We start from the raw sequence: 26,000 nt of genomic DNA on the forward strand, positions 1-26,000 counted from the left end.
TTTTGCTCTGAGCAGAACAAGGGTTTGTCATGTCGAGGACACACAGGGCTTCCCGGATGACCACATGTCACTCCACGTCATCAATGCCTGTCTGCCCTTGTGTGTGCGCTGTTGTGTCGGGATGGGAAATCCATGGCCTCCGTGATGGTCCCTCCACTGGACACTTTCTCTCCCCTCCCCAGGCTGCCAGGGGCCCGGCTCATGATCTGTGTTGTTGGTCGGTATGTGTGCTGTGGGGCCATGCATCTGAGGGCAGTGACACAGGGTGGGGAAGTCCCTGATCCTCAAGGTCCAGCTGCGGTGTGACCCGCACATGGGGCAGTCACCACGGCGGCCGTGGGGCCTCCTTTCTGCTTCCTCTTTGACCCATCTCTCACCTCCCCGGTTCCTAAGCTTGTGTCTCACGGATCCTCGCCTCCTCCTGGGGCTGGGGACCCTCAGACACCTGCACCCGCCTCTGTTCTAGCGGCTGCGCACACCAGCTTAGGCGCCGGGCCCGCCTGGTTCAGCCCCGGCCCTCGGGGCCTTGGCTGCTTCACCTCAAAGTTGCTCTCACGAAGGACATTCTGGGCCATGAAGGTTCGTGGAGGAGGTGAAGGCAGGGGAAGCCTGTAAGATGCCCACGGGGAAAAGAGTAGCACCAGGGGATGGCGGTGCGGGTGCGGGAGTCAGCAGAGGAAAGGAAAAGTGAGAGGACACTGGGGACCCTTGTTCGGTCCCAGCATTTGGACTTCCTTATCTGTAGGACACCTCACTGGCTGGCCTCTGGGTACAGTGGCTGAAAATACTTCATGAGGCTGCTAGGGATTGAACTGTGTTATCCCGCTCTGGCCAACTTCCTATTGAAGGCCTAACCCGCATGGTGACTGTATTTGGAGGTAGAGCCTACCCAGGAGGTGATTGAGGTTAAATGAGGTCGAAGGGTGGGGCCCTGATATGATAGGATCGGTGCCCTTACAAGAGGATACACCATCTCCCCCTCTCTCCCCTGCCCTGCCTTTCCCCATCACAAGCTCGAACAAAGATGAGGTCGTGTGAGGACACAGCATGATGACCTACAAGGCAGGAAGACAGGCCTCACTAGACTGTGACGGTGCTGGCACCTGGAATTTGGACAGCCAGCCTCCTGTGAGAGAATAAATGTCTGTCTAAGCCACTGTGGTCTGTGACATTTTGTGGGGGTGGGCCAAGGTCACTGAGCCAGGGGCACATGACCCAGGGGCACTAGTCAGGTGCACCCATGCGTGTATGGCCAGTCAGGCATGTGATGAGAAGGAGGGGCGGCAAATTCTTCTTGGGGAAGCGGCAGCCACAGGGCTTGGGATGTCCAGCTGCAGCGGCAGCTTCCAGAATCCACAATGCGTAGTGTCAGAGCTATAGTGATCTCGCGTGTCCCGCTAGGCCAGTGTGTGGCGTGTTCTTACTATCTTCAGAGCCTGCAAGCCTGGTTCTTGGATCCTTTCTGAGAGTGTGTGAGCCCTTAAGAAAACCAAATCGCTTACTGAAGTAACGCATCTGTCTTGCTGGAGTTTTACTAAATGACTACAACAATGTAATGAGCACTCAGAACAAGGAACATAACATTAATACCAATCCCCAGAGGCATTCCCCGGGGCCTTGTTCCATCACTACCATCCTCCTAAAGGCAACTACAGTCCCGACTTCTAAAAGCTTACTTTAGTGGATCACAAAGACTTTATTCTTTTGTGCGGGCTTTGACTGCCCAACATCATCTTCGTGTGGTTTGTGATGTAGGTGCACGTCACGTCACAGTAGCTCATTCTTTTTCGTTGCTGCATAGTATTCCTTTGCGTGAATCTGCCACACTGATCTGTTCTCCTGTTGCTGGGCATTCAGGAGATTTCTATCTGGAGTCCATTACAAATAATGATGCTGTGAATGTGACCATACATATATGTTGTTGAACAGATGTAAACATGTCTTTCATGACCCTGAGATTAAGAGTTGCGTGCTCTACTGAGTTCACGCCCCACATGGGGCAGAGCGTTTACTTAAAATAAAAAAAAAGATTAAAGGGGCACCTGGGTGGCTCAGTCGGTTAAGCATCCGACTTCGGCTCAGGTCATGATCTCACGGTTCGTGGGTTCGAGCCTCGCATTGGGCTCTTTGCTGACAGAACAAAGCCTGCTTGTGATTCTGTCTCTCCCTCTCTCCCTCTCTCTCTCTGCCTCTCACCCACTCACACATGCTCTCTCTCTCCAAATAAATAAAACTTAAAAAAAAAATCCCCGGTTACAGACTGTAACTTCTATTGATGCAGTGACCATATCTCAATTATCTTGGTATTTCCAGTGGCCTAGCACTGGTGGCTCAGAGGGGCTCTTGGAGGAGAAAATAAGTGGCACAGTATCTGCTGGTGGCACATCACGAGTGATCAATAACTGCTTGTGGGCTTAGTGCCTGAAATGCAGAACAGTAATGTTACACCTTGATGTGCATGTTTGTAGGAAAATGGTCTCTTTCCGTTTTTAAAAAAATTTTGAATGTTTTCATTTATTTTTGAGAGAGAAAGAGAGAGACAGCATGAGCAGGGGAGGGTCATAGAGTGTGGGAGACACAGAATCCAAAGCAGGCTCCAGGCACAGAGCCCGATGTGGGGCTCGAACTCATGACCTGAGCTGATCATGACCTGAGCTGAAGCTGGACGCTCAACCGACTGAGCCACCCAGGCACCCCTCCTTTTTTTTTTAATGTTTATTTATTTTTGAGAGAGAGAGTGTGTGTGTGTAAGCAGGGGAAGGACATAGAGAGAGGGGGACAGAGGATCCAAAGTGGGCTTGTGTTGATAGCAGAGAGCCCAATGTGGGGCTCAAACATGAAAACCATAAGCTCATGACCTGAGGGGAAGTCAGACGTTTAACCAACTGAACCACCCAGGCACCTCAGTGTCTTTCCCTTTCTTACAATATCAGGATGTTGCTGGCAATAAAGAAAGACTGAAAACAGGTGAATTGTTTCAACATGGGATGTTCTTCTGGATTTGGGGTGGCTCTGTATTTAATTTAGTAAGAGAAGAGCATTTTAGGCAAAGAGATGTCACCGCATGTTAAAATTATACTTCGATATCTGTTTCCATCTCCATCCATCTGTCAGTTTCTGGCTGATGTGCTCTTCTTCTAACTATTCTTTTTCTCGACCATTTATATGTTTTCCTGATTCTCTCTTCCTGGCTCTATCTTTACCTCACACTGAAACAACATGTTCAAAATGGAATTTTCGTAATTGTTATAGGTAAGAGATTCGTTGTGCTACTGTACTGGGCCTTGACCCTGAGGCAAAATTATTAGTTACAGATGCTTTTGTCAAACGCTGGGGCCTATCTGACTGGGAATAATTTTGTATCTCAGGATGAGGAAATGGACTGAATCAAAATCCAGGCTCAGACACACCGAATAAATAGGGATCATGCCTATGTGGATGATAAGGACAAGTGCTTACTTCTCAAATTTCTCCAACTCAGGCTAAATGAGAAGCATGTTAATGAAAAAGAACCATAGTAGTCACCGCTCATTGATTGCTTTCCACCCACCAGGACTGTGCAAAGTGTTTACACGCATCATTTAACTTTTGATCCTCACAACAGCCTTGCTGTGCTACAAATTTGTGACCATCATCATCATTTTATTATTTTTTATTTTAGAGGGAGAGGGAACACATGCACAAGTGGAGGGGGGTAAGAGAGAGAGAATGAATGAATGAATGAATGAATCTTCAGCAGGCTCCATGCTCAGCAGTGGAGCCCCACATGATCCTCCTTCCCAGGACCCTGGGATCATGACCTGAGCCGAAATCAAGAGTCGGATGCTCAACCGACTGAGCCACGTGGGCGCCGCCATCATCATCATTTGATAAACGATGAAACCAAAGTTTATAGAGTTGGGGCAACTTGTCCAATGTCACATTGCCGGTAGGCAGGTGAGCAAAGACTCAAAGCCAGGCTGTGAGAGTCCCAAAGCGAGGCCGTCAGTTGTCCTTGAGAGAAGAGTAAAGGGAGACAAAGACTGTACCCACTGAACTCAGCTCTTAGGATTGTCACAATCACGGTCCAGGATTCATGGACCACCAGGAGGGCACTGCCACTTGATCTTGATTCTCTTTTCAGAAGAAACCTGTGTTCTCATTCTTGGCAGGTTCTGAGACAATACCAGGTGACCAGTGGCATGTGGGAAGAGAAGATGTCAGTTGTGCCCAGAGTACAAGGGCTTCATCACGTGACTGAGAAGCCATGTGCCAGTGAAGGTCATGGGCACAGGTGGGTGCTGTTGGGGAGCGCTGAACCATAGTGTGGTTTCACTGTGCTTTGGGCGATGTGTACACCAAGGAGTCGCCACTTCAGAATGCGTGGCCCTTTTGGCACTGCAGGACCTAAAGTCCGTGACACGGGTCATGGTTAAGTGCTGAGTTTTGGAGTCTGGCAGACCTAGGTTTGAATTCTAAGAATGAACATCAGAGTTGGCTTACGATAACATACTCTCAAGCTAAAACTTGGATTTATCATTTACAAAGTGGAATAATGATATGAAACCACCTCAAAGGAAATACAACTCAAAGCCACAATGAGATACCACCTCACACCTGTCGGAATGGCTAATGTTAACAACTCAGGGAACAACAGATGTTGGTGAGGATGTGGAGAAAGGGGATCTCTTGTGCACTGCAGGTGGGAATGCACACTGGTGCAGCCACTCTGGAAAACAGTATGGAGGTTCCTCAAAAAAAAAAATAATAGAACTACCCTACGACCTGGCAGTTGCACTACTAGGTATTTATCCAAGGGATCCAGGTGTGCTGTTTCGAAGGGACACATGCTCCCCAGTGTTTATAGCAGTGCTACTGACAATAGCCAAAGTATGGTAGGAGCCCAAAGGTCCATTGCTGGATGAATGGATAAAGAAGATGAGGTGTATATATATATATATAATGGAGTATTATTACTCAGCGATCAAAAAGAATGAAATCTCACCATTTGCAACTACATGGATGGAACTAGAGGGTACTATGCTAAGCAAAAATAGTCAGTCATAGAAAGACAAATACCACGTGACTTTACTCATATGAGGACTTTAAGATACAAAACAGATGAACATAAGGGAAGGGAAGCAAAAATAATATAAAAACATGGAGGGAAATGAAACATAAGAGACTCTTAAATATGGAGAACAAACAGAGGGTTGCTGGATGGGTTGTAGGAGGGGGGATGGGCTACATGGCTAAGGGGCATTAAGGGGTCTACTCCCGAAATCATAGGCTCCAGGCTCTGAGCTAGCTGCCAGCACAGAACCCAATGCAGGACTCGAACCCACGGACCGTGAGATCATGACCTGAGCCAAAGCCAGATGCTTAACTGACTGAGCCACCCAGAAGCCCCCTCAGTGTTTTTTAAGAGTCAACGGGATGATCTCACGGTTCCTGGGTTCAGGCCCCTTGTCAGGCTCTGTGCTGACAGCTCAGAGCCTGAAGCCTGCTTCCAATTCTGTGTCTCCCTCTCTCTCTCTGCCCCTCCCCTGCTCTTACTCTGTCTCTATCTCAAAAATAAATAAACATTAAAAAAAAGAAGAGTCAACGGGACAGACTCAGCACAGTAAAGTACAATGTGCATCTATCCCACTGCAACATAATGGCGCACGTTTAGATGTATCTGTTTATTACCTCAGGCTCTCTGAGGGCAAAGGGTGTGTCTTGCTTGCCACTGTGTCCTCAGCATCTGGCATTGTCTACTGATTTTATTTGAAAAAATGTTTAGTGTTTATTTATGAGAGAGAGAGAAACAGAGCACAAGTGGGGGAGGAGCAGAGAGAGAGAGAGGAAGACACAGAGTCCAAAGCAGGCTCCAGGCTCTGAGCTGTCAGCACAGAGCCCGATGCGGGGCTCAAACTCACGAGCCCTGAGATCCTGACCTGGGCTGACGTTGGAAGCTTAACCGACTGAGCCACCCAGGCGCCCCTATGGATTTGTTTTGAATTGAGGAAGAACAAGCTCTGTTTTTGTCATTTTAAAGGTTTGTTCTAAAAGACCTGGGAAAACTCATCACAGAAAAGGAAAGAAGCATTTGGAAAACATAACATCTTCAGATACTGAAATCGCTGACAGGTGCCTTGTCTTCATTTCCTTGCCAGTCAGAACAAGTCATCTGTGGGCGCCTGGGCCTCAGGGCAGTGGGTGGAGACCGGGCCGTAGTCACGGGAGCCACCCTTGTCCTGTCCTGGAGCGGAAGAAGGGCAGACAGAGCTCATTCTAAAGACTCGATGGGGCAGCTTCATTGAGCCCACTGGGTTCTAGACTTTGTTCTAAGTATTTTACGTATATTATCTCACTCAGACCATCACCAGTCGATGTGGTAGGTATCGTGGGCCTTCCTCGCGCCGACACAGACACTGAGGGTTAGTGAAATTAGGTAAATTGCTCACAGGTCTTAGCGGAGCCTTCCTGGTTGTGAGTCACAGAACCCAACTTGAGCTCAATTTTGCAAAGGGGGAGAAAAGGGAGAGGCAGGGAGGATCCAGGGATGTTTTGCTGAACCGACAGGCTTGCCTCTAGACCCAGGAAGGTGCTGAATGTGGATCAGGAAAGAGCTGGGAGCCCAGCAAACGCACCCCTGATTCGTCCTTCTCACTGGCTGCGGAGTGGCCTCTTTTCTTGGCTTCTGTCACCCTTGTGGAGAATAATGGCTGTCCCACAGCTGCTGAAGTCATGTGTTATGGGAGCAGCCACCAGCTGAATCTGACTGTTGCGTGGTCTCGATTCTAAACCCTTGACAGGGACATCTGTATCTTCCTGGCAGCGCCCGAGGCCAGGCACACGCATATGGTTGTAAGAGTTTCTCCATGTGTGGAAGCGAAAGACGATTTTGACCACCTGCATGTTGGCCTCAAACTTTCTAATTGATTAAGTTCTTTCCAGCTTATGTCCGAACGCAGGCAAAAGGGCCTGCAGGGGAAGCATCCCCCGATGGGCACTGAAGCCACCAGCTCGAGCAGTGGACGGGCCAGAGTCAGCAAGACCCTGCCTGTGACTGAGCCCAAGACAATGGCAGCCTGACCTTCACCGCCTACCTGCAAGCACCCAGCACCCTTTGTCACACGTTTGCCGTGTATAAGCCTGGAGGCAGCCCATACTGTGTTGAATAATCAATAGAAGCTGGAAAGTGAGCTCGGTCATCAAATTAAGGATCTTCATAGCTATGAGGAGACAGCAAATATAATCCGTATGTGTCAATGTTCTTTCTGTTGGCTTCGTCTTGACTATTATACAGCTATTGATGCCTGAATGTTGGTTGGTGGTATACAAGGCAGGATGTGATTTGAATCAGTCTTGCTCTAACGTAGACACAGTGTAATAAAATGGTCCTGATGCCACCCATTCTTTTTATAAATGCTCCGAAGCTCCCAATATTGTCATAATGTATTAATGACCCGGGCTGCTGCCTTCATCACTTTTAGACATGAGCTGTCTCCTCTGCCCTTGGTCATGTTTGTCAGCTTCTCTATACCCCCCTAATCAGCCCGGGCTTTGGCATTCTCTGTGTTTTTGCTGGTGACCTCATGTAGAGCACGGCAGATGGCTGCCATGGTCTCATCAGACGGCACGCCGGGGCCAGTGCTGCTGGGAAACCTGCTGACCAGGCGTCACATGGCATATTTACCTCTGAGCTCCTCGTTGTGGCCATCCAGCACCATATTCCTCAAGGCAGTTGCCACAGAAAATACAACTCTGTCACATCCATTCTCAGAAGTTCTATAAGGATGGAGATCCTTTTTCTTTGCGGAAGGCTGCCTGGATGTAGGCTGCGTGCTTCCAGTTTCCAGAAGATGGTTTCTGGAGGGACCTGGCAGAGCCCTCCAAGGCAGCTAGGTTGGAACTATCTAGAAGGGTCAGATATGGTTTTAACCACTGATGGATGCCATGACATCTTTGGGGGACCTTTGACAGGATAGGACCAACTCTATCCTATTGATCCTCTTATGGTGTTCTCTTTTTCTTTTCTTTTTTAATTTTTATTTTTTTACTGTTTTTATTTATTTTAGAGAGAGAGAGAGACAGCATGAGCAGGGGATGGTCCAAGAGAGAGGGAGACACAGAATCTGAAGCAGGCTCCAGGCTCTGAGCTGTCAAGCACAGAGCCCGATGCAGGGCTGGAACCCACAAACTGTCAGATCATGACCTGAGCTGAAGTCAGATGCTTAACTGACTGAGCCACCCAGGCACCCCTCTTTTTCTTTTTCTTCTTCTTCCCGCAGCAGTTTGGCCTTGAGTCCCAGCTGGGAGACCTTTCCTAGTAAGTCATCCGGCTTACTCAGCCCCAGCAGCCGGCCGACAGGACAGGTTCCTCTGGGCGCACAGACAGCTCTCCACAGCCCGGGTGCTGTCATCAGATGTGCTCACAGGTGTAGGGATTGTGTGCAGCAGCGAGTCCCCAGCCCTCGCACAGGATCGTGTTTGCTTCCTCCTCTGCAGAGCCGAGGCTCCTCGGGCAGCCTGTCATGTTGTGCAGAACGAATGATGCCTAGAATTTAATTTTGTGATCATCATCAAAGGAAGAGTCGCTCCATCAGAATGAGGAACGGTCGCAGTGTTTGTGAAGGTCGAGAGGGCATCTGGAGTGATGGCCATCTTCCAGCCTCACATGAGGATAAATTCCAGAGAGCGCCTGTAGGGCCACAAGCTCCCTCACTTCTGCACCAGATTTTCTCGACAGTCAGAGCGAGGCAGGCACCCCACCAACATTCTTTCATTGCTATTTTCTTTTCATCTGTAGACTTGCCCAAACAAGGTTTCGAATGGCACCAGAAGCATTCTGCTGAACTTCCCCAAATCTGTGGTCCAGGAGGTCAACCAGATGCTCGATTCCCCCCTACCCTACACACCTCCGTTGTCATGTGGTTGTCACCATAGTGCAGGTGGACCGCGGGCTCCCCTGGGCTGATGGGAACCGGTGCTGCAGCACACAAATGATTTTGGCCAACTGGGGATCACACCAGGTGAACTCCCTGGGGTCCTTCTGAATGGGGCTTGTGGGTGGGGCTCTCGAACTGTGTGCTGAAGACTGTTACAATTACACTCTCGCCCTCGGTATTGTATTGGCCCTTAGGGATTCCCCATGGGTACCTGCTGCGTCTCAGAGCGTAATTATTCCTTTGATATGTATGTAAGGGTGCTTCATTGGCTGGATGTGCTTTGCAGATTTCCAACACCTTCTGAGCCTGTGCGATATGATGTTGTCTGCAATCCTTGGAGCTCCATGGTCCTGTGGTTTGGGCTGCACAATCCTGGGCTCTAAGAGGTCTTCCCCTCGTGCATAGGAGTGGTGTGCAACCCAGGAGACAGAGCTGAAGGAAGGTTTTGCCCAAGTTGGCCGCACTATTGTAGGAACTCCCTGAGCCTGTCCAGCTGTGTGGCCTAGGTGGAACCATCTCTGTGTAAATTTCACGCTGCTGCTGTCCAAATCATTCCATGTCGTGAACAGTCCCTTGAAGGAAGGTCCCGCATGTTGTGGTACGGCGGTCATCCCTGGGTGTTTGGGGGATGATGACACTGCCTGGCCTTGGGATGGTGAAGCTAGTTGATTCTGTGCTTCATCAGGGGCCGTGGGACCCTGCTCTGCTGGTGGTTTAGTACTGGGGGCTGGTCCGCTGGGATTGGAGGTCTGCCTGGTGATGGCGCCCATCCGACTTACAGCTATTGGAGAGGTGAGTCTCTGTGCAGAGCACCTGTCCGTGAGCAGATAATGTGGTGGAGGAATAGGCACTAGGGTTCAGTGGTTGGGAGTCAGAGAGCCAAATTCACCACCCAGAGAAGTTCTCGGTGACCTCCTGAGGGAGACATTGGTGCTAATAACACAGGAAGGGGACTGCGCTCTAGACGGAACTGAACTAAGTCTTGTCGTGGCCCGACTGGCTACTGATGGCTGACCCAGTGTTCACCCTTTGGCTCTTGAATTCTTCACCAGGTAGATATTAGTTGGTCCTATGAATGAGGCTGCGGTCTGTTATCTGCCTCACTCAGATCCTGGCTGCTGTGGAAACTCCCTGCTTCCTGGGATCCACGGTCAGAATTTGCCTTCTAACTGGAGTTCCCCAGTGATCTTTCACAGAGAGAGGTGTGTTCTGGTGAATATTCTAGCTCTGTGCTAATGAGATAGCTGTTGCGGTGGACAGCGTCCGTCGATCTCCAAGGAACTGACTTCTCAGTTGAGCTGGTGCTGGCCGTACTTGGTGATTCTGCCCCAAGCCTATCCATCTTTCTAGCTGAACGGCAACCATCTGCCTTTCCACTTGCAAATCTCAAGCGAGTCGTTGAAACGGAAACGCCCGCTGCTGTGCCGCTAGGCTAGACTAGTGGTGGCCGTGGTCTCGAGTTCCATGCCTTCACCTTCCTGGCGGGTCTGTGGTTGCCCCCTCCCCAGCAACCAGCCCTACTTGGGGCCGGCATTCCTCTTTCCAGGCGTCGCTCAGGGGATCAGGGACAATCTGTGCCCAGGGGTCGCCGCTGTGGCACCTGAAATATTTTAAAAAGTGCCACAGCCAAGCAGCTGCCCGCCCCCTCCCCCAAAGTGGCCTTTCCCCACCCCTCCCAGGGTGCATGGACTCAGTGCACAGTCCCCTGTATTGCCCAGAGCCTGCCGTCCAGCTGCCAGTTCCCCCCCTCCCCGTGCTGAATTCTTGTTCTAAAATAACATAGTAATATCTGAACACAAACATGTATATCTAAATTCTGGACCCTGCAATGGCATTGTGCTCCAAGCGTCGATTTAACTTCACATTCTCCATATATGAAGGATGCCTAAAACCAGATGACATTCAAGACAGGGTAAAATGAAATGATGTTTGAGCCACACTCCACACACACAGTTGTGTGTGTTGTATAGTTGACCCTGAAACAGCACAGGTCCATCTGTGTGCGCCCACTCCCGTGTGGATTTTCCCCATAAGCACAGCACAGTGCTGTGAACGTGTTTTCTCTTCCTTATGACTTTCTTAACATTTCCTTTTCTTCAGCTTAATTATAAGTGTACAGAGTATAATGCATGTAATGTACAAAATACATGTTAATCAGCTGTTTATGTTACTGAGTTTCTGGTGAACAGTATGCTATTCATAGTTAAGTGTTTGGGGAGTCAAAAGTTATAGGGGGAGTTTTCCCCTGGTGGGGAGGGTGAGGGTGGGGGGAGTCAGCCTTTCTAGCCCCTGGGTTATCGAAAGGTCCACTGTACCAATAGAAAGTACTGAATCAGCAAGCATGCAGGGAAAATTCTGCCGGGTTCATGATTTTATTTGAGCAAATTTGGTAAAGAAGTTGCTCTGAGCAGTTTCTCTGGAAAGCTCTGGGTATACTCAATTTTTCTGCAAACCTTGGAAATGGAAATTTATTATTTCTTACTGTAGAGAGCTGGAGTCGAAAAATGAATGCACTGCCGTGAATTTGTAAAATGATAAAGAAGTTTAAGAGAGAGAGAAGTTTGTCATTGGATATTCTTTGGTCTTTTGAAAAGGAAGTTTTGGGGCACCTGAGTGGCTCAGTCGGTTAAGCGGTCGACTTCAGCTCAGGTTATGATCTCTTGGTTTGTGAGTTTGAGCCCTGCGTTGGGCTCTGTGCTGACAGCTAGCTCAGAGCCTGGAGCCTGTTTCAGATTCTGTGTCTCCCTCTCTCTGCCCCTCCCCCACTCATGCTCTGTCTCTGTCTCAAAAATAAACTATAAAAAAAAAAAAAGTAAAGGGAAGTTTTGTCCGACAAGCACATTTAAGACTGCGAGATGCCCGTGAGCCCCGCGGGGGTAAATCAGCGGTGCGCCCTGCCGCACCCCCACGGCAGCTAATGAGGGACATGCGCCAGGGGCAACGGAGGTCGGAGGTCGTGAGGCAGAAGGCTGGGTCGCAGGTGGAGCAGGAGAACGCTGCATGTCACAGATTCTTCAGCTGTGTTTTGCAAATCAGACTGTCTCTGTGAAAGTGGCTTCTTCTGAGAGGCAGCAAATGCAGAGGCCAAGGAAATAAGGGCTCGGAAAAAAGTGGGTTCATTCTCATTAGAAATTTGGTGTTTTACACTAGATTTTGTTTCTACATTTGCTTTGTATTCCTTCTGAAGGAGAAGGACCAACTAAAATTAAAAAAAATGTTTATTGTATTTTTGAAAGAGAGAGAGTGAGGAAGGGGCAGAGAGAGAGGGAGACAAAATCTGAAGCAGGTTCTAGGCTCCAAGCTGTCAGCACAGAGCCCAACGTGGGGCTTGAACCCACAAACTGGGGGAGCCGAGGTTGGATGCTTAAACGGCTGAACCATCCAAGGGCCCCGAGTAGGACCAATTTTTAAAATTGAAATGCCTTCTGGAGTGACTGGATGGCTCAGTGGGTTAAGTGTCTGACTCTTGGTTTCAGCTCAAGTCATGATCTCATGGTTTGTGGGTTCAAGCCCGGCGTCCAAGCCTTTGTGCTGACAGTATGGAGGCTGCTTTGCATTCTCTCTCTCCCCCTCTCTGCCCCTTCCCCACTCATGCTGTCGCTGTCTAAATAAGTAAATAAACGTAACAATAAAACAAACGAACCCCACCTCTCCTCCCCTGACATGTCTTCAGAGAAGTTACTTCTCTTCCTGATTGGAAACCTAATCTAACACGGTAACTTACCTGGAAGATATTTCTTGTCTACTGATTGCCTGGTAATAATTTTTGGTCAAAAGTAACACAGTATGACTGTGTACAAAGGGAATGGTCTGTTTTAGTTACATAGAGCTCTCTGTTTTAAAAAAAATTTTTTTTGAATATTTATTTTTGAGACAGAGAGGTTCAGAGCATGAGCAGGGAGGAGCAGAGAGAGAGGGAGAGACAGAATCGGAAGCAGGCTTCAGGCTCTGAGCTGTCAGCACAGAGCCCGATGCGGGGCTCGAACCCACAAAGCCACGAACGTGAGATCATGACCTGAGCCGAAGTCGGAGGCTTAACTGACTGAGCCACCCAGGCGCCCCAAGCTCTCTGTTTTAAAAAGCAAAATATGAGATCAGAGATGAGTCTCCCTCCAAGAAAGGAATTATCTTCAAAACGAAACTCTGAATCAAATCATTGATTCCAGTGCTTGTTAATGCTGTGCCATGAAATGGCTTAGTTTGTGCTGATATGAAAATGAAATCTACAAGCTTCTGAACTTGATCAAGAGCTTGGGCCGGCTGATGGTCCAATCTTGAGGGACGGTCTGAAGCAACACCAAACTTAATTATGTCCTGTGGTTTTCCTCTTTATACTTAATATAAAGAGAGAAAGACTTACTGTCAAACTGTTTTAGTTACATAGAGCTTTATAGACTTTAAACCTTTAAAAAAAAACCTTAGTTGAGAGAGAGAGAGAGAGAGAGAGAGAGAGAGAGAGAGAGAGAGAGAGAGAATCTTAAGCAGATTCAATGCTCAGTGCAGAGCCTGACTCGGGGCTTGATCCCAAGGCCCTGGGATCTGACTTGAGCCAAAACCAAGAGCTGGATGCCCAACTGACTGAGCCACCCAGGCACCCTGAGCTTTACAGATTTTTAAAATCCTTTAAAGTTCTATTAATGTCAAAGTTTCTGCAAAGTGTTTTAGATAACTGTGGAGAGGCACAATAATTGGTTGGGGTAATAGGTAATAGCGGTTCCTCATTCACTGACGGCAAATGAATGTTTTGAATTTAAATTTTTTCCTTGCCTTTCTCGGTTTTTCATCTGTAAAAAGCTACGAAAGCCCGAGAGTCACTTTTCGTTGTAAGATGACCACTATAATTAACAGCCTCTCTTGGGCAGGTATTTACAAGCTTAGATTTAATTAAAGTGCTTGCTGATAGTTTCAAAACCTAACACAGTAGGGAGCTCGATTTTCATAAGCTATGAGGAAACAGGAGACAGATGCGTGATTTGAGGAGACATTGAGGGAATCATCCATTGAGTTATCAAGTGCTTACCACACTGAGCTCCTGTCCTCCTGGGAGCCTCATTCTGCAGGAGCGATATGATTTAGAGAACCAAGGCCCAGCTTCCCAGCGTAATCTGGGCAGACACCCTGCGCGTGTCCGATCCTCACATCTGTCTGCCCTCTGGTGTGGGCATATTTTATCAGTGAGGGCAGAGGCTCAAGCTGAGTCTGATGTCTCTCCACATCTGTTCAAACAGGGAGGGAACTTTGCTTACTCTGTTTCTAGAACAGCACAGAACTTGGAAAAATGTGGGTTCCTATCTTCTGCTCATTACTTAACTGAATATTTGTTTTTTGGGTGTTAAGTTGTTATCAGTTCTTCATATGCTTTGGGTACTAACTTTTATCGGATATGTCATTTGCAAATATCTTCTCTCATTATGTTGTCTTTTAGCTTTGTTGATTCCTTTCCTATGCAGAAGATATTTATCTTGATGAAGACCCAATGGTTCATTTTTGCTTTGGTTTTCCTTGCCGCAGAGACATGTCTAGAAGATGCCTGTGCTCTCTTCTAGGATTGTTATGGTTTCAGGCCTCATGTTTAGGGCTTTAATCCATTTGAGTTTCATTATTTTGCCTGTAGCTCTCCAGTTTTCCCCGTAGCATTTGTTGAAGGGACTTGTCGTTTTCCTATTGCCTATTCTTGCTTCCTTTGTCAAAGATTAATTGACTGTGTAATCATGGTTTATTTCTGAGCTTTCTATTCTGTGCCGATGATCTGTTTGTCGACTTTTTGTCAGTGCTCTCTGTAGTATATCTTGCACTTGATCTTAGCCAAAAGGCCGAGAAGCGATCTGTAGTATATCTTGAAATCTAGGATTTTGATACCTCCAGTTTTCTTCTTTTTTCAAGATTGTTTTGACTACTTAGGGTCTTTTGTATTCCCATTCAGATTTTAAGTTTATTCGTTCTTGTTCTGTGAAAAATGCTGTTGGGTATTGTGGTAGGGATTGCATTCAATGTGTAGATTGCTGTGAAGAGTATGGATATTTTAACAATATTTGCTCTTCCCATGCATGAGTATGTCCTTCCATTTCTTTGTGTCATTTTCAATTTCTTCCCTCAGTGTTTTATAGTTTTCAGAGTATAGATCTTTCACATCCATGGTTAAGTTTATTCCTGGGTATTTTATTATTTTGGGTGGAATTGTAAATGGGATTGCTTTCTTAATTTCTCTTTCTGCTGTTTTGTTGCTCATGTATAGAAATGCAATGGATTTCTGTATATTGATTTTGTATCTTGTACCTTATGGAATTAGTTATCAGTTCTAGAAATGTTGTGGTGGAATCTTTTAGGTTTTCTCTATATACTACCCTGTCATATACAAATAGTGACTGCGCTTTTTCTTCCTTACCAATTTGGATTCCTTTTATTTTGTTTTCTTATCTGATTGCTGTGGCTAAGTTGAATACAAGTGGTGAGAGTGGACATTCTTGTCTTGCTGCTGACTTTAGGGAGAAAGCTGTTTCCCCCATTGTATGACATTAGCCGTGGGCTTTTCATAGAAGGCCTTTCTTATGTTGAGCTATGTTCCCTTTGAACCTGCTTTGTTGAGGGTTTTTATCATGAATGGATGTTGTACTTTGTCAAATACTTTTTCTGAACAGCAGCATTTAATGGCTGAAGGGACAAGGGTCAGTGAGAGTGGTTTTCACCTCCATGTTTATATCCATGATGGTACCTGCAAACGTAGAGTCTAAGTGGAATTCCATGGCAATAATTCTAAGCTAAAAGTATAATCTTGGCTTAACTATCAGCTTGGATATTGTAGCTTCTACCCAGGAATGATTTGGTTTTTGATCCTATTGATGGGGAAAGTCTGCCTTAAGATGGCTGACCAGGAGAATAGGGGACACCTATCCCTGATGGACGAGGAACATGGAAGTAATTGGCTATAAGCTGTTCCCTCTGCTGATGCTCTGGGCTCTCTGATGCTCCTCTGAGCCCACCGGTGTGAAAGAAACATCCTCCCTCCCAAGATCTCTGAGTGCCGCTTGATTCTTCCACTGGCTGACCCAGACCAGATTCCACAACATTATGGCTTTTATTCTTTCTCTTTTTGAGGTATCATGTTGACTGATTTGTGAATATTGAACCACCCTTGCCTCTGTATAATCTGCAAAGTTTTAACTATAAACCCACAAATGATTCTACCTTAATTACATGCAGGATTTCTACTCTTGATTCCACCTCCACATGACAGTCGGAAATAAGCCTGTGGCCCTCTTCCCTTGAAAAGCATGTCAACTATGGCTGCTGACCACGGGGGGCTCCACCACCAGTCTTTTGGCATTCAAGTAGCTCACAGACCACAAAACCTCCTGAGGTATAGTCTCGAGTGTAGGAGACAGGTCTAATTTCCTCTGCAGTAAAACTCTACATTTTTCAACTTCACAACTCACTCACCTCCGTTCTCTGCTAATCAGAAATCTGCAGATTCAACTAGGAATTTGGGGAAATGGAGGCTTCTTCCAGGGGTGTCTGGAAGGGGCCCTGGGCAGTTCAACGTGCACTCATTCTTGTGAGCCCGTTCCTGGGTAGAAGCTGGAATATCCAAGCTGGTATTTAGGTCAAGATTATACTTTTAGCTAAGAACTGCCGCCATGAAATTCCATTTAGACTCATTAATTTTGCAGGTATCGTCATGGATATAAACGTGGAGATGAACGTCACTGGCCCACTAACTGCTGCCAGGGGCAAAATATGTATGTACGACCGTCTCCAGGGTACAGGAGCAGAAAAGTATTTCCCAATAATCAGTACCTTGAATTTCAGTAAGAGATTGGCAAAAATAAAAAATAAAAAACAAAAAAAACCAAACAACAAAACAGAACAACCACTTCATAAAGGTACTAAGGAGCCTCATTACTACAAAGTCATAGGGACCTCACGACGTGGGCTTGAGGGCAGCACGCAGGAAAATCCTGTGTGCGGCTCCTGCTTAGGAGTGGCCCCCAGTTTCCCCCATCACAGTCCACGACTGTGCGAGTGTAGGACAGCCTGGGACCAATGAGAGGGGCTGGTGCAGGCAGAGACGAGTGCCCTCAGGCCGAGGGCATCTGTGCAGCTCAGATGCCAAGCGTCGCAACAGCACCATCAGCATGAAGGGCAGGAAGCTTTAGCTCGAAGGCTTGACTCCTCTTCCAGCTCTGAAGGTGGACTTGAGAAAGTGATTAGCGGATGCATCCGTCATCACCCACCCTCACGGAGATGGCATGCATTTATCTACAGACGTCTATTCCACAGCTACTGGGTCCAAAAGCACGATGGCTCATCCTGCCCTTGGGGAGCTCAGCATCTAGCATGCCAGACGGGTACTCAGGCAGGCCTGGGAGGGGCTTCAGTGTGGTGCAAGCTCCAGGGGCTGGAGCACTCACGTACGGGTACAGGTGATGCTTCACAGAAAAGAGCCGCGTTAACAGAACGGTCATTCTGACCATGAGCACACAACACAGCTTGTGATGATGAAGCAGAAGAAACAGCTCAGTCCTTGGAACAACTCAGGATAGCACTGGCCACTGAGAGCATGACCGAAGACCATGGTGTTTTAACCACTTTTGCATGATGAGATTCATAGGAGGTACAAATCTTTTTTATTTTTTATAGGTTCAGAAGCATGGCTCACATGTGGTCTATATTTGACATTTCGAAAGGTTCCAGCTTTTTATACTTGATCTTAGCCAAAAGGCCGAGAAGCGATGGGTTCCAGCCTTTTAGGAGATCAGTAACAAAAATGAGAAACACTTAGGCGATGTTCTAACTTTCCTGTTCTAGGTGCAGCTAACGGATGTTTCCGCGGACCAGGACTTCCAATCTGAAACACCGCTTTAACTGCCTACGCTGCACATGCGCTATAAACTGGATCACTTAAAATTACTTCTTGGGCCTTTGAGTTTAGATTGTCCTCCTGAAACAACAAACTGGAGCCAGTGAGGGCCGTCTTAAGGATTGGTATTGAAACAGTAATTCAACGTCAGCATTACAGGAAGTGTTGTGTTTCCAAGTTATTAAGGGAGTACTTCCAACACTGTAAGAAACAATTATTTTTTCTTTTTTTATTTATTTTTTAATTTTTTATCTTTATCTTTTTTTAGTTTTTTGTTTTTGTTTTTAGTGTAAGAAACAATTTTGACTTCATAATTTTGATGGGAATTTTTTTAAGATGGTCCATTTTTGAGAACTTCTATTAGCAATGAATTCTGAATGCATATAAAACCCATCAGGTCTGTTCAAGTCAAAAACTCTACCAGTTTGGTGTGCCTGGGTGGCTCAGTCGGTTGGGTTTCCGACTTTGGCTCAGGTCATGATCTCACCATTCGTGGGTTCGAGCCCCGCATCAGGCTCTGTGCTGACAGCTCAGAGCCTGGAGCCTGCTTCAGATTCCGTGTCTCCCTCTCTCTCTGTCCCTCACTTGCTCATTCTCTGTCTCTCAAAAATGAATAAATGTTAAGAAAAAAAAATTTAAAAAACCCTTCCAGTTTATTTATAAAATAGGTCTGTTATTTTATTTTATATATTTTTTAAGTAGGCTTTACCCCCAGCACGAAGCCCAATGTAGGGCTCAAAGTCATGGCCCTGAGAACAAGCATCAGATGCTGGGGCGCCTGGGTGGCACAGTTGGTTAAGCGTCTGACTTTGGCTCAGGCCATGATCTCACAGTTCCTGGGTTCGAGCCCCGCGTTGGGCTCTGTGCTGACAGCTCAGAGTGGAGCCTGTCTTTGGATTCTGTGTCTCCCTCTCTCTGACCCTCCTGTGCTCATGCTGTCTGTCTCTCAAAAATAAATGAAAAACATAAAAAAAAGTCAGATGTTTAACCGACTGTGCCACCCAGGTGCCCTTGATGTTAATTTTGAGTGAAACCCTAATTTATATTCTAGAATATCTTTTTGAAGATAAGCAGATTTAGAAGAACTTGCATAGTGTCCCTTTAAGCATTTACTAAAATAGGTACGTTCCATTCTGTCCCACGTCTCTAAGGTTTATCAGGCGTTCATCGAACTGGCCCTGGTCGCCCCAGCCCTCACAGGACTTCTGGAATCCTGCTGCGAGCTCCCCAACCCTCCAGACAAGAGGCAGAGAAAAGAAGGGAGCTTGGAAGCGGTCTAGAAACACAAGCCGTGGGTTAATAAAATAGAGTGGTTTTATTGATAACGTGTAACTTCAGCTATATTAATACATATTACAAACTTGAAGGATCAGAAGCAAATGACTTTACTCTTTACCGAGAATCATCGGGTTATGGCCGAACGCTCAATGAAGCTCACTTAAGCCCTGCACAGTGGTCCTAGATCCATGCTCCACCCAATCAGGAAGTCATCATCCTAGCTTTGTATCAGGCCACACGTTTCATTAAGTAGAAACATCATGTCTTCATTAAGGAAGACATCGGGTTTTCTTCAGCAGCTACTCCCGATCCGTCACATAGTCCTATCTTCTCACACTTATCTTATCATAATGTACAAAGTTTAGCTTTTCACCCCTAAGCTTTGCCTCAGAAAAGGTGCACGTTGGAAAGCGCAGGGCATGAGACGGCAGCAACATGCCACTCTGCCCTCCGTATCTGTGCAAAACGTTTCATTTTTGCCTAAAACCCCGCTTTATCGTCAAAACCACATGAATCCCACAGTGGAATACTTATCAGGAAAGCCGTTTTGCCTACACATTACCACAAAGACGGGAGACGTGGGACAGCCCGAGCACGTGTTTGGCAGACCACAGAAGGGAACGGGGACCGTGGGGGAAAGATGTGCGAGTGGTTCAGAGCTGAAGGGCTTGGCGGACGTCATTCGAATTTCTCGTCCCCTTCCTCCACGTCCTTCAGGTTGAGCACCTCCAGAGAGCCTTTGCCTTTTGTCTCCTTTTTTATGAGCTCGTCGATTTCCCTGAAGCAGCCGGGGTCGATGAGGCACACCTGCAACACAGAGCGCGGCTGCTCAGCGGCGAACCGGGCGGTGCGAGGGCCGCACTTCCTCTCGGAGGCGCGGGGGAGGGGGCGGAGTTCTAGTCCAGCCTCGCTCTTTTAAGGACACACACACAGGCCCTGCGACAGGCCTGCACCTCCCTATCCGAGGACGTTTCTGGACTCCTCCGCCACCAAGTGAAGTGGCCGGACTAGGGGAGTGGGGTTCTTTTTGCACCACGATTTAGCCTGAGGACTGACAGTTCGGTGAAAGCACTCCCTTTTTATCAGAGTGAGGGAAAGAAGCTTGGAGGCCTATTTAGAAATCATGTGCGAAGTTCCAAAACGATCGGAGAACTTCAGAATGTCAGATGTGTCGCTTCCCGCTGAGGGCGGGGTGCTCAGCATTGCCAGGGCCTGGGTTCACGGCAGCCGAATCTCCGCCGTGTCTGACACCGTGGGGGCAGGGCCCAAAGACGCCATGCTTTGGCCATGTCTTTAAAATGTTCTGCGGGCGGGGCGCCTGGGTGGCTCAGTCAGTTAAGCATCTGACTTCGGCTCAGGTCATGATCTCACAGTTTGTGAGTTCAAGCCCCTTTTCAGGCTCTGAGCTGACAGCTCCGAGGGGATCCTGTTTCAGATTCTGTGTCTTCTTCTCTCTCTACCCCTCCCCTACTTGTGCTCTTGTCTCTCTCTCAAAGAAAATAAATATATGTAAAAAAAAAAAAATAAGTAAAATGTTCTATGGGCAATGGGGCTGTCCAACTTTTAGTCTTATTTCCAATTTCCTCATCATAGAAGACTGACTGTAAAAGATATTCTCTCATCTAAACTGAGCATCGATTTGACCAGAAAAACCAACCAACCAACCCCCACCCTAAAATCCCAAGTGTGCTTAACTATAGTTTTAGTCAGACCTTGACACTTTTACTTAATTCAAGGTTTAGATGTTTCTGGAAACGTCTTATTGTTCATACCTTTAAATGTCTGTGACACATTTACGACTAGAGAACAGACAGTTCTGCTGACAAGGAAGGAAAATGATACGAGTATTTTCATCTTACGATTTCTAACTGCTGACCGTAGTCTTCACTTTCTATAACCTTGATCAGCGGCTTCAGCTTTTCTTTCAGCTTCTTCCCCTCATTCAATGGAAGAAGGAACCGAAGTCTCATGTGGGCACGTTCGATCTTCATTTTCTCCTTTAACTGTTTTATCACTTCCAAAGCCTGGCAAGACGAAATGGAAAACGCTGGCAATGACTTCGCTACTTTTGCTGCATTACTGTGTAAGGTATTCAAAACAAAGCGCTTTCCATCTGGCTGAAGCAGTCGCTGTTCTTGGATAGGACACAAAGGACATAAGCAACCGCAGAAAAGAAAAGATAAACTGGACTTGAAGATGACAAACTTTCAGGTTTCAAAAAACTACTGAGGAAGTGAAAAGACAACCCATTAAATAGGTGAAAATATTAGTACATCATACATTTGATGAGGTACTGGTATCCAGAACTCTCTCGGCCTCTCCCCTGCTCATACTCTGTCTCTCTCTCAAAAATAAACATTAAAAAAAAATTAAAAAAAAAATAGAATGGTCAAAGAATCTAAATAGTGGTTTCTTCAAAGATGACCAAGCGTCAACAATCATATATTATTAGAGAAATGCAAGCCAAAGCCAGAAGAGTACACCCACAATGGCTTTAATGAAAAAAAATGGATTAGTAACAAGTATCATCAAAGACGTGGAGAAACTGGCGCCCCTGAACATGGACTGTGTGAATGTGAAATGCCTCAGCTGTTTTGGAAAACAGATTCTTCAGATTCTGAGTCTCTTACTCTCTCTGCCCTTCTCCTGCTTATGCTCTGTCTCTGTCTCTCAAAGGTAAATAGACACTTAAAAAAATCATTTAGAAAACGGTTTGGCAGTTCCTCAAAAGATTAAATAGTGCTGCCATTTGACCTAGCAATTCCATTCCTGGGTAGAGAGAAATGAAACTCATCCAAACAGAAACTTGTAATGAATTTCACAGCAACATTATTCATGATAGCTAAAAAGCAGAAACAACCCAAATATCCACCAACAGACGGATGAATCAACAGAATATGGTATTTTCATACAATGGGTTATTGCTGAGTCCTGAAAAGGAATGAAGCACTGATATGTACAACAGGTTTGAACCTTCAAAGCGCCACATATTTTATGAGTCCATTTATATGAAATGTCCGGAAGAGAAAAGTCCATAGAAACAGAAAATAAGTTTGCCAAACAGTCGTGAGGAGGAGGATTTGAGGAGTGCTGATGGCTTCAGGGCTCGGGGGGTGATGGAAGTGTCTCAAATTAGGTAGTCGGGAAGGCTGCAAAAACTTCGTGAATCCGCCACTGAATTGTTCACTGTAAAAAAAGCGACTTGTAGTCCTGTGAATTAGATATAAATGAAAAAAATCTAAAATGTGGGGTTGAAAGGAGGTAAAAATCAGTGTTATCTGTGGAGGTTTGATGTGGATGGGAAGATGGGAGCTACCATACACTTGTGCTCAGTTAGAATTCCATTACTTTTCCCTGTAACCGCCATCGTTTCCTTCCGTCCTCCCCCAAACCTCCTACCCCACCGCTTCCAAGCAGTATCCCTTTATTACCACAGACCATTTTTAATGTTCTCCTCAGAGAAAATGGATTTTCATTGGGATACTTCTTGCCATGAAAAAGCCACTCACCTGCTGTTTTGTACTCTTATTGGTTTTGACTGAATAGTGGATGTCCTTCATGGCTCTCTCTATGAGGATCACGGTGTACGGTCTCCTTGTTTCAGGGTTCACACACTTGTCAGCCACAATAGTTGCAATGTCCCTGAACATCTGCTCCAGCTGTGTATGCCGTTCCTTATCTGACACTTGAACCTCTCCTTTAGTCAAAATCTAAAAAAAAAACCCAAGATTTAAATGTCTTTATTGCACATTCTGTGTTAACTGGCCACAAGAATTAATTACTTGGAGAGAAAATTAAATTCCATCCTCCTCAGCTACTCCTGTATAAGTAATAATCTGAGCTCTGCCTAAAATGATGCACTGGATTATCTTGTGCTCTGAGATTTTACTTATTGAGGTGGCGGAAGGGGAAAAGGCAATCTAGGCCAAAGTTGTGAATGTGAAATCCTTGAAAAGAAATTCTATTTCCAGGTATATTACACTAAAAATATATAAATGGACAAAAATAAGGTAACTTAGTAGAAAATTTAATTTTGGGAGGCTTTGACAGAATATATTCATGTCCTGAATTATTAAAAATGATGCCGCACAAAAAAACTCCCCAAGTAATCGGACTAAAACGAGGAGAGAACCTGAACAGACATTTTCTCAAGCAAGACGTACAGATGCCCAACAGACACATGACAAGATGCTCAACGTCACTCCAACATCACTCATCGTCAAGGGCATGCAAATCAAATACACAACGAGTTATCACTTCACACCTATCAGAATGGCTAGAAATATAAAAAAACAAGAAACCAACAAGTGTTGGCGAGGATGTGGAGTAAAAGTGCACTGTTGGTGGGAATGCAAACTGGTACAGCCACTGTGGAAGGCAGTACGGAGGATCCTCAAAAAAATGAAAATAGGGGCTCCTGGGTGGCTCAGTCGGTTAAGCGTCCGACTTCGGCTCAGGTCACGATCTCACAGTCCGTGGGCTCGAGCCCTCCGTCGGGCTCTGTGCTGACAACTTAGAGCCTGGAGCCTGCTTCGGAATCTGTCTCCCTCTTTCTGCCCCTCCCCTGCTTACACTTGGTCTCTCAAAATAAAAACATTAAAAAAAAAAAAAAAAAAGAACTACCATGTGGTCTTGTAATTTCACCACTGGGTACTTGCCCAAAGAAAATGGAAACACTAATTTCAAAAGATATTTGCACCCTAATGTTTATTGCAGTATTATTTTCAACAACCACGACACAACCTAGGTGTCCACTGACAGAAGAATGGATAAAGAAGTATACATACACAATGGAATATTACTCAGCCATAAGTAATATCTTGCCGTTTGCAATGACATGGATGGACCTACGTGGTATGATGCTAAGTAAAATAAGTCAGAGAGAGACTAATACCATATGATTTAACTCATATTTGGAATTTAAGAAATAAACAAAAGGGCACAAAAAAAAAAGACTCTTAACTATAGTGGCCACCAGAGGGGAGGTGGGTATAGAATGGGTGACATAGATAAAGGGGATTAAGAGGTACACATTTCCAGTTATAAAATAAGTTGCAGAGATGAAAAAACAGCATACGGAATATAGTCAATAAAACTAAAAACACTGGTGACAGGTGGTGACGACCCTTACCATGTTAGCACTAAAGTATAGAATACACAAAAGAATGTATAGTAACATATATTGTTGAATCACGATGTTGTACACCTGAAACTAATTCTAACGGTGTATGCTAATTATGTTAATTAAAAACGTGATGTTGGGGCGCCTGGGTGGCTCAGTCAGTTAAGCATCCGGCTTCGGCTCAGGTCATGATCTCACGGTTCGTGGGTTTGAGCCCCGTGTCGGGCTCTGTGCTGACAGCTCAGGGCCTGGAACCTGTTTCAGATTCTATGTCTCCCTCTCTCTCTGACTCTCCCCTGCTCGCGCTCTCTCTCTCTTTCAAAAATTAATTAAAAAAAAATTAAAAAAACAAAAATGTGATGTTACTCAGATCAAACTATTGTATAACTATTCACACCTAAAAAATAATGTTTCAAATTTAACATACCTATAAGTACTCCTCATATAAAAAACGTTAGAGTGACCTATGCTGCAGCTCTTAGAACTCACCTGCTTACAGATTTCTGTCTGGTCATCTGTTCCAAATGCACTGATCAGATCTTCCTTCTTTGCAACTTGACCTTTAGAAACATTTACAAACACTGAGTGGGTCTGTAGAACTTCATCAAGGTCTTTTTCCCTTGTGACAGCAGGAGAGAAAAGTCCTAAGTGAACACACTTGAAACTTGGAGATTCATTCACATTTAAATACAAGATGTCAATGACATAAATAGCAAGAAACAACGAATACTCCTAAATGACCCTCAGTGCGAGGGAACATCTTCAAAACTCAGAACCGCATCTGTACCCCCACTTACTCATTGGAGGAAAACGTCACGGATCATGTATGAAACACTGAGCCGTGGGGGCAGAGGGCTGGCTGCTGCCAGGGATAACCGATCCCTAGATGGCAGCAGCGAAGACACTACGCACTTGGTGAAACTACAGGGCAAAGATCTGTGACATCAGGATGTACGGTAGCTACGGAAGTATTCGGAACACTGGATCCCAACCTTTTAATAATATTATTTTGGCAAAAGGAGCGTATTTTGGGGGATTTCCTGGCTGTAGCTTTTATGACACCAACCAATTAAAACAAAACTCCAAACCAACAACCCAAACCACACCAACTCAACAAAAAGAGGAACCCTGGATTTAGGGGCGAAGCTCGGGAAAGACAGTGACTTTTCAAGCTCACTGCGGGAATAAGTTGTTTATTTCCTTCCCTGTCAAGACACCAGCTCGAAGACTTGGGGCAGGCCGCCTCGGAGGCTGCAAGCTCCTGCCAGAGCTCCCATGGAGAAGGGCACTCACACGCCGCTCCGCCAGCCGACGACTTTGTTCTTGTAACAGGCGATTTCGAAGCGCTTCCCGGCGCGCTTCATCCGTACCACGGCCACATTGGTTAGGCGGATCTGGTTGGTGGGGGTGAAGATCGACATGGTGGCTGCTTACAGCCCTTGGGTCTGGTGAACCAAGGCAGCCCCGCGCCACAGGCCTGAGGACAAGCGGCGCCTCGGTGTAACGACCCGGCGGCGCGCGGCAGGACCACTACCTGCCCGGACGGCCGCCACAATGCACCCAGTTGACTTATTGCGCAGGCGTCAGGTGTGGCGGAAACCGGACGAGGAAAAGTGAGCAACAGCGCCTGCGCATTGTGGCTTTTACGACATTGATCCTCTCGCGACAAGAGAAGCGCTCTTCCTTGATGTAATTTACATCCGCCAATGAGCTAAAGAGTTCTGATTGGCTGATGATGCTGATGTTTTAGCTACCGGCTGGAGACGTAGCGTCGTCCCTTCAGAGTTACGCAGATTTCGGAGTCGTATTCTTAATCTTCTCTTATGGG

General features: G+C 46.3%; 1 protein-coding gene, 1 long non-coding RNA gene and 1 pseudogene across 2 annotated transcripts; 1 reads left to right on the top strand and 2 right to left on the bottom strand.

Annotated features, from left to right (window-relative positions):
- The first annotated feature begins 247 nt into the window (after positions 1-247).
- Positions 248-1,157, top strand: LOC115300262. Its single transcript, XR_003912570.1, has 2 exons — positions 248-579; positions 1,014-1,157. It is a non-coding gene; the product is annotated as an uncharacterized LOC115300262 (long non-coding RNA).
- Positions 1,158-7,062: 5,905 nt separating this feature from the next.
- Positions 7,063-19,178, bottom strand: LOC115297529 (annotated as a pseudogene).
- On the bottom strand, positions 19,069-25,780 carry SBDS (SBDS ribosome maturation factor). Its single transcript, XM_029949159.1, has 5 exons — positions 25,466-25,780; positions 24,662-24,791; positions 22,560-22,760; positions 20,910-21,074; positions 19,069-19,857 (listed from the first exon to the last, which is right to left on the bottom strand). The coding sequence occupies exons 1-5, from the start codon at positions 25,591-25,593 to the stop codon at positions 19,729-19,731; spliced, it is 753 nt and encodes a 250-aa protein (XP_029805019.1). The 5' UTR covers positions 25,594-25,780; the 3' UTR covers positions 19,069-19,728.
- Positions 25,781-26,000: the final 220 nt, after the last annotated feature.

Source organism: Suricata suricatta, chromosome 8, assembly GCF_006229205.1.
Source record: "Suricata suricatta isolate VVHF042 chromosome 8, meerkat_22Aug2017_6uvM2_HiC, whole genome shotgun sequence".
Classification (NCBI taxonomy): Eukaryota; Metazoa; Chordata; class Mammalia; order Carnivora; family Herpestidae; genus Suricata; species Suricata suricatta.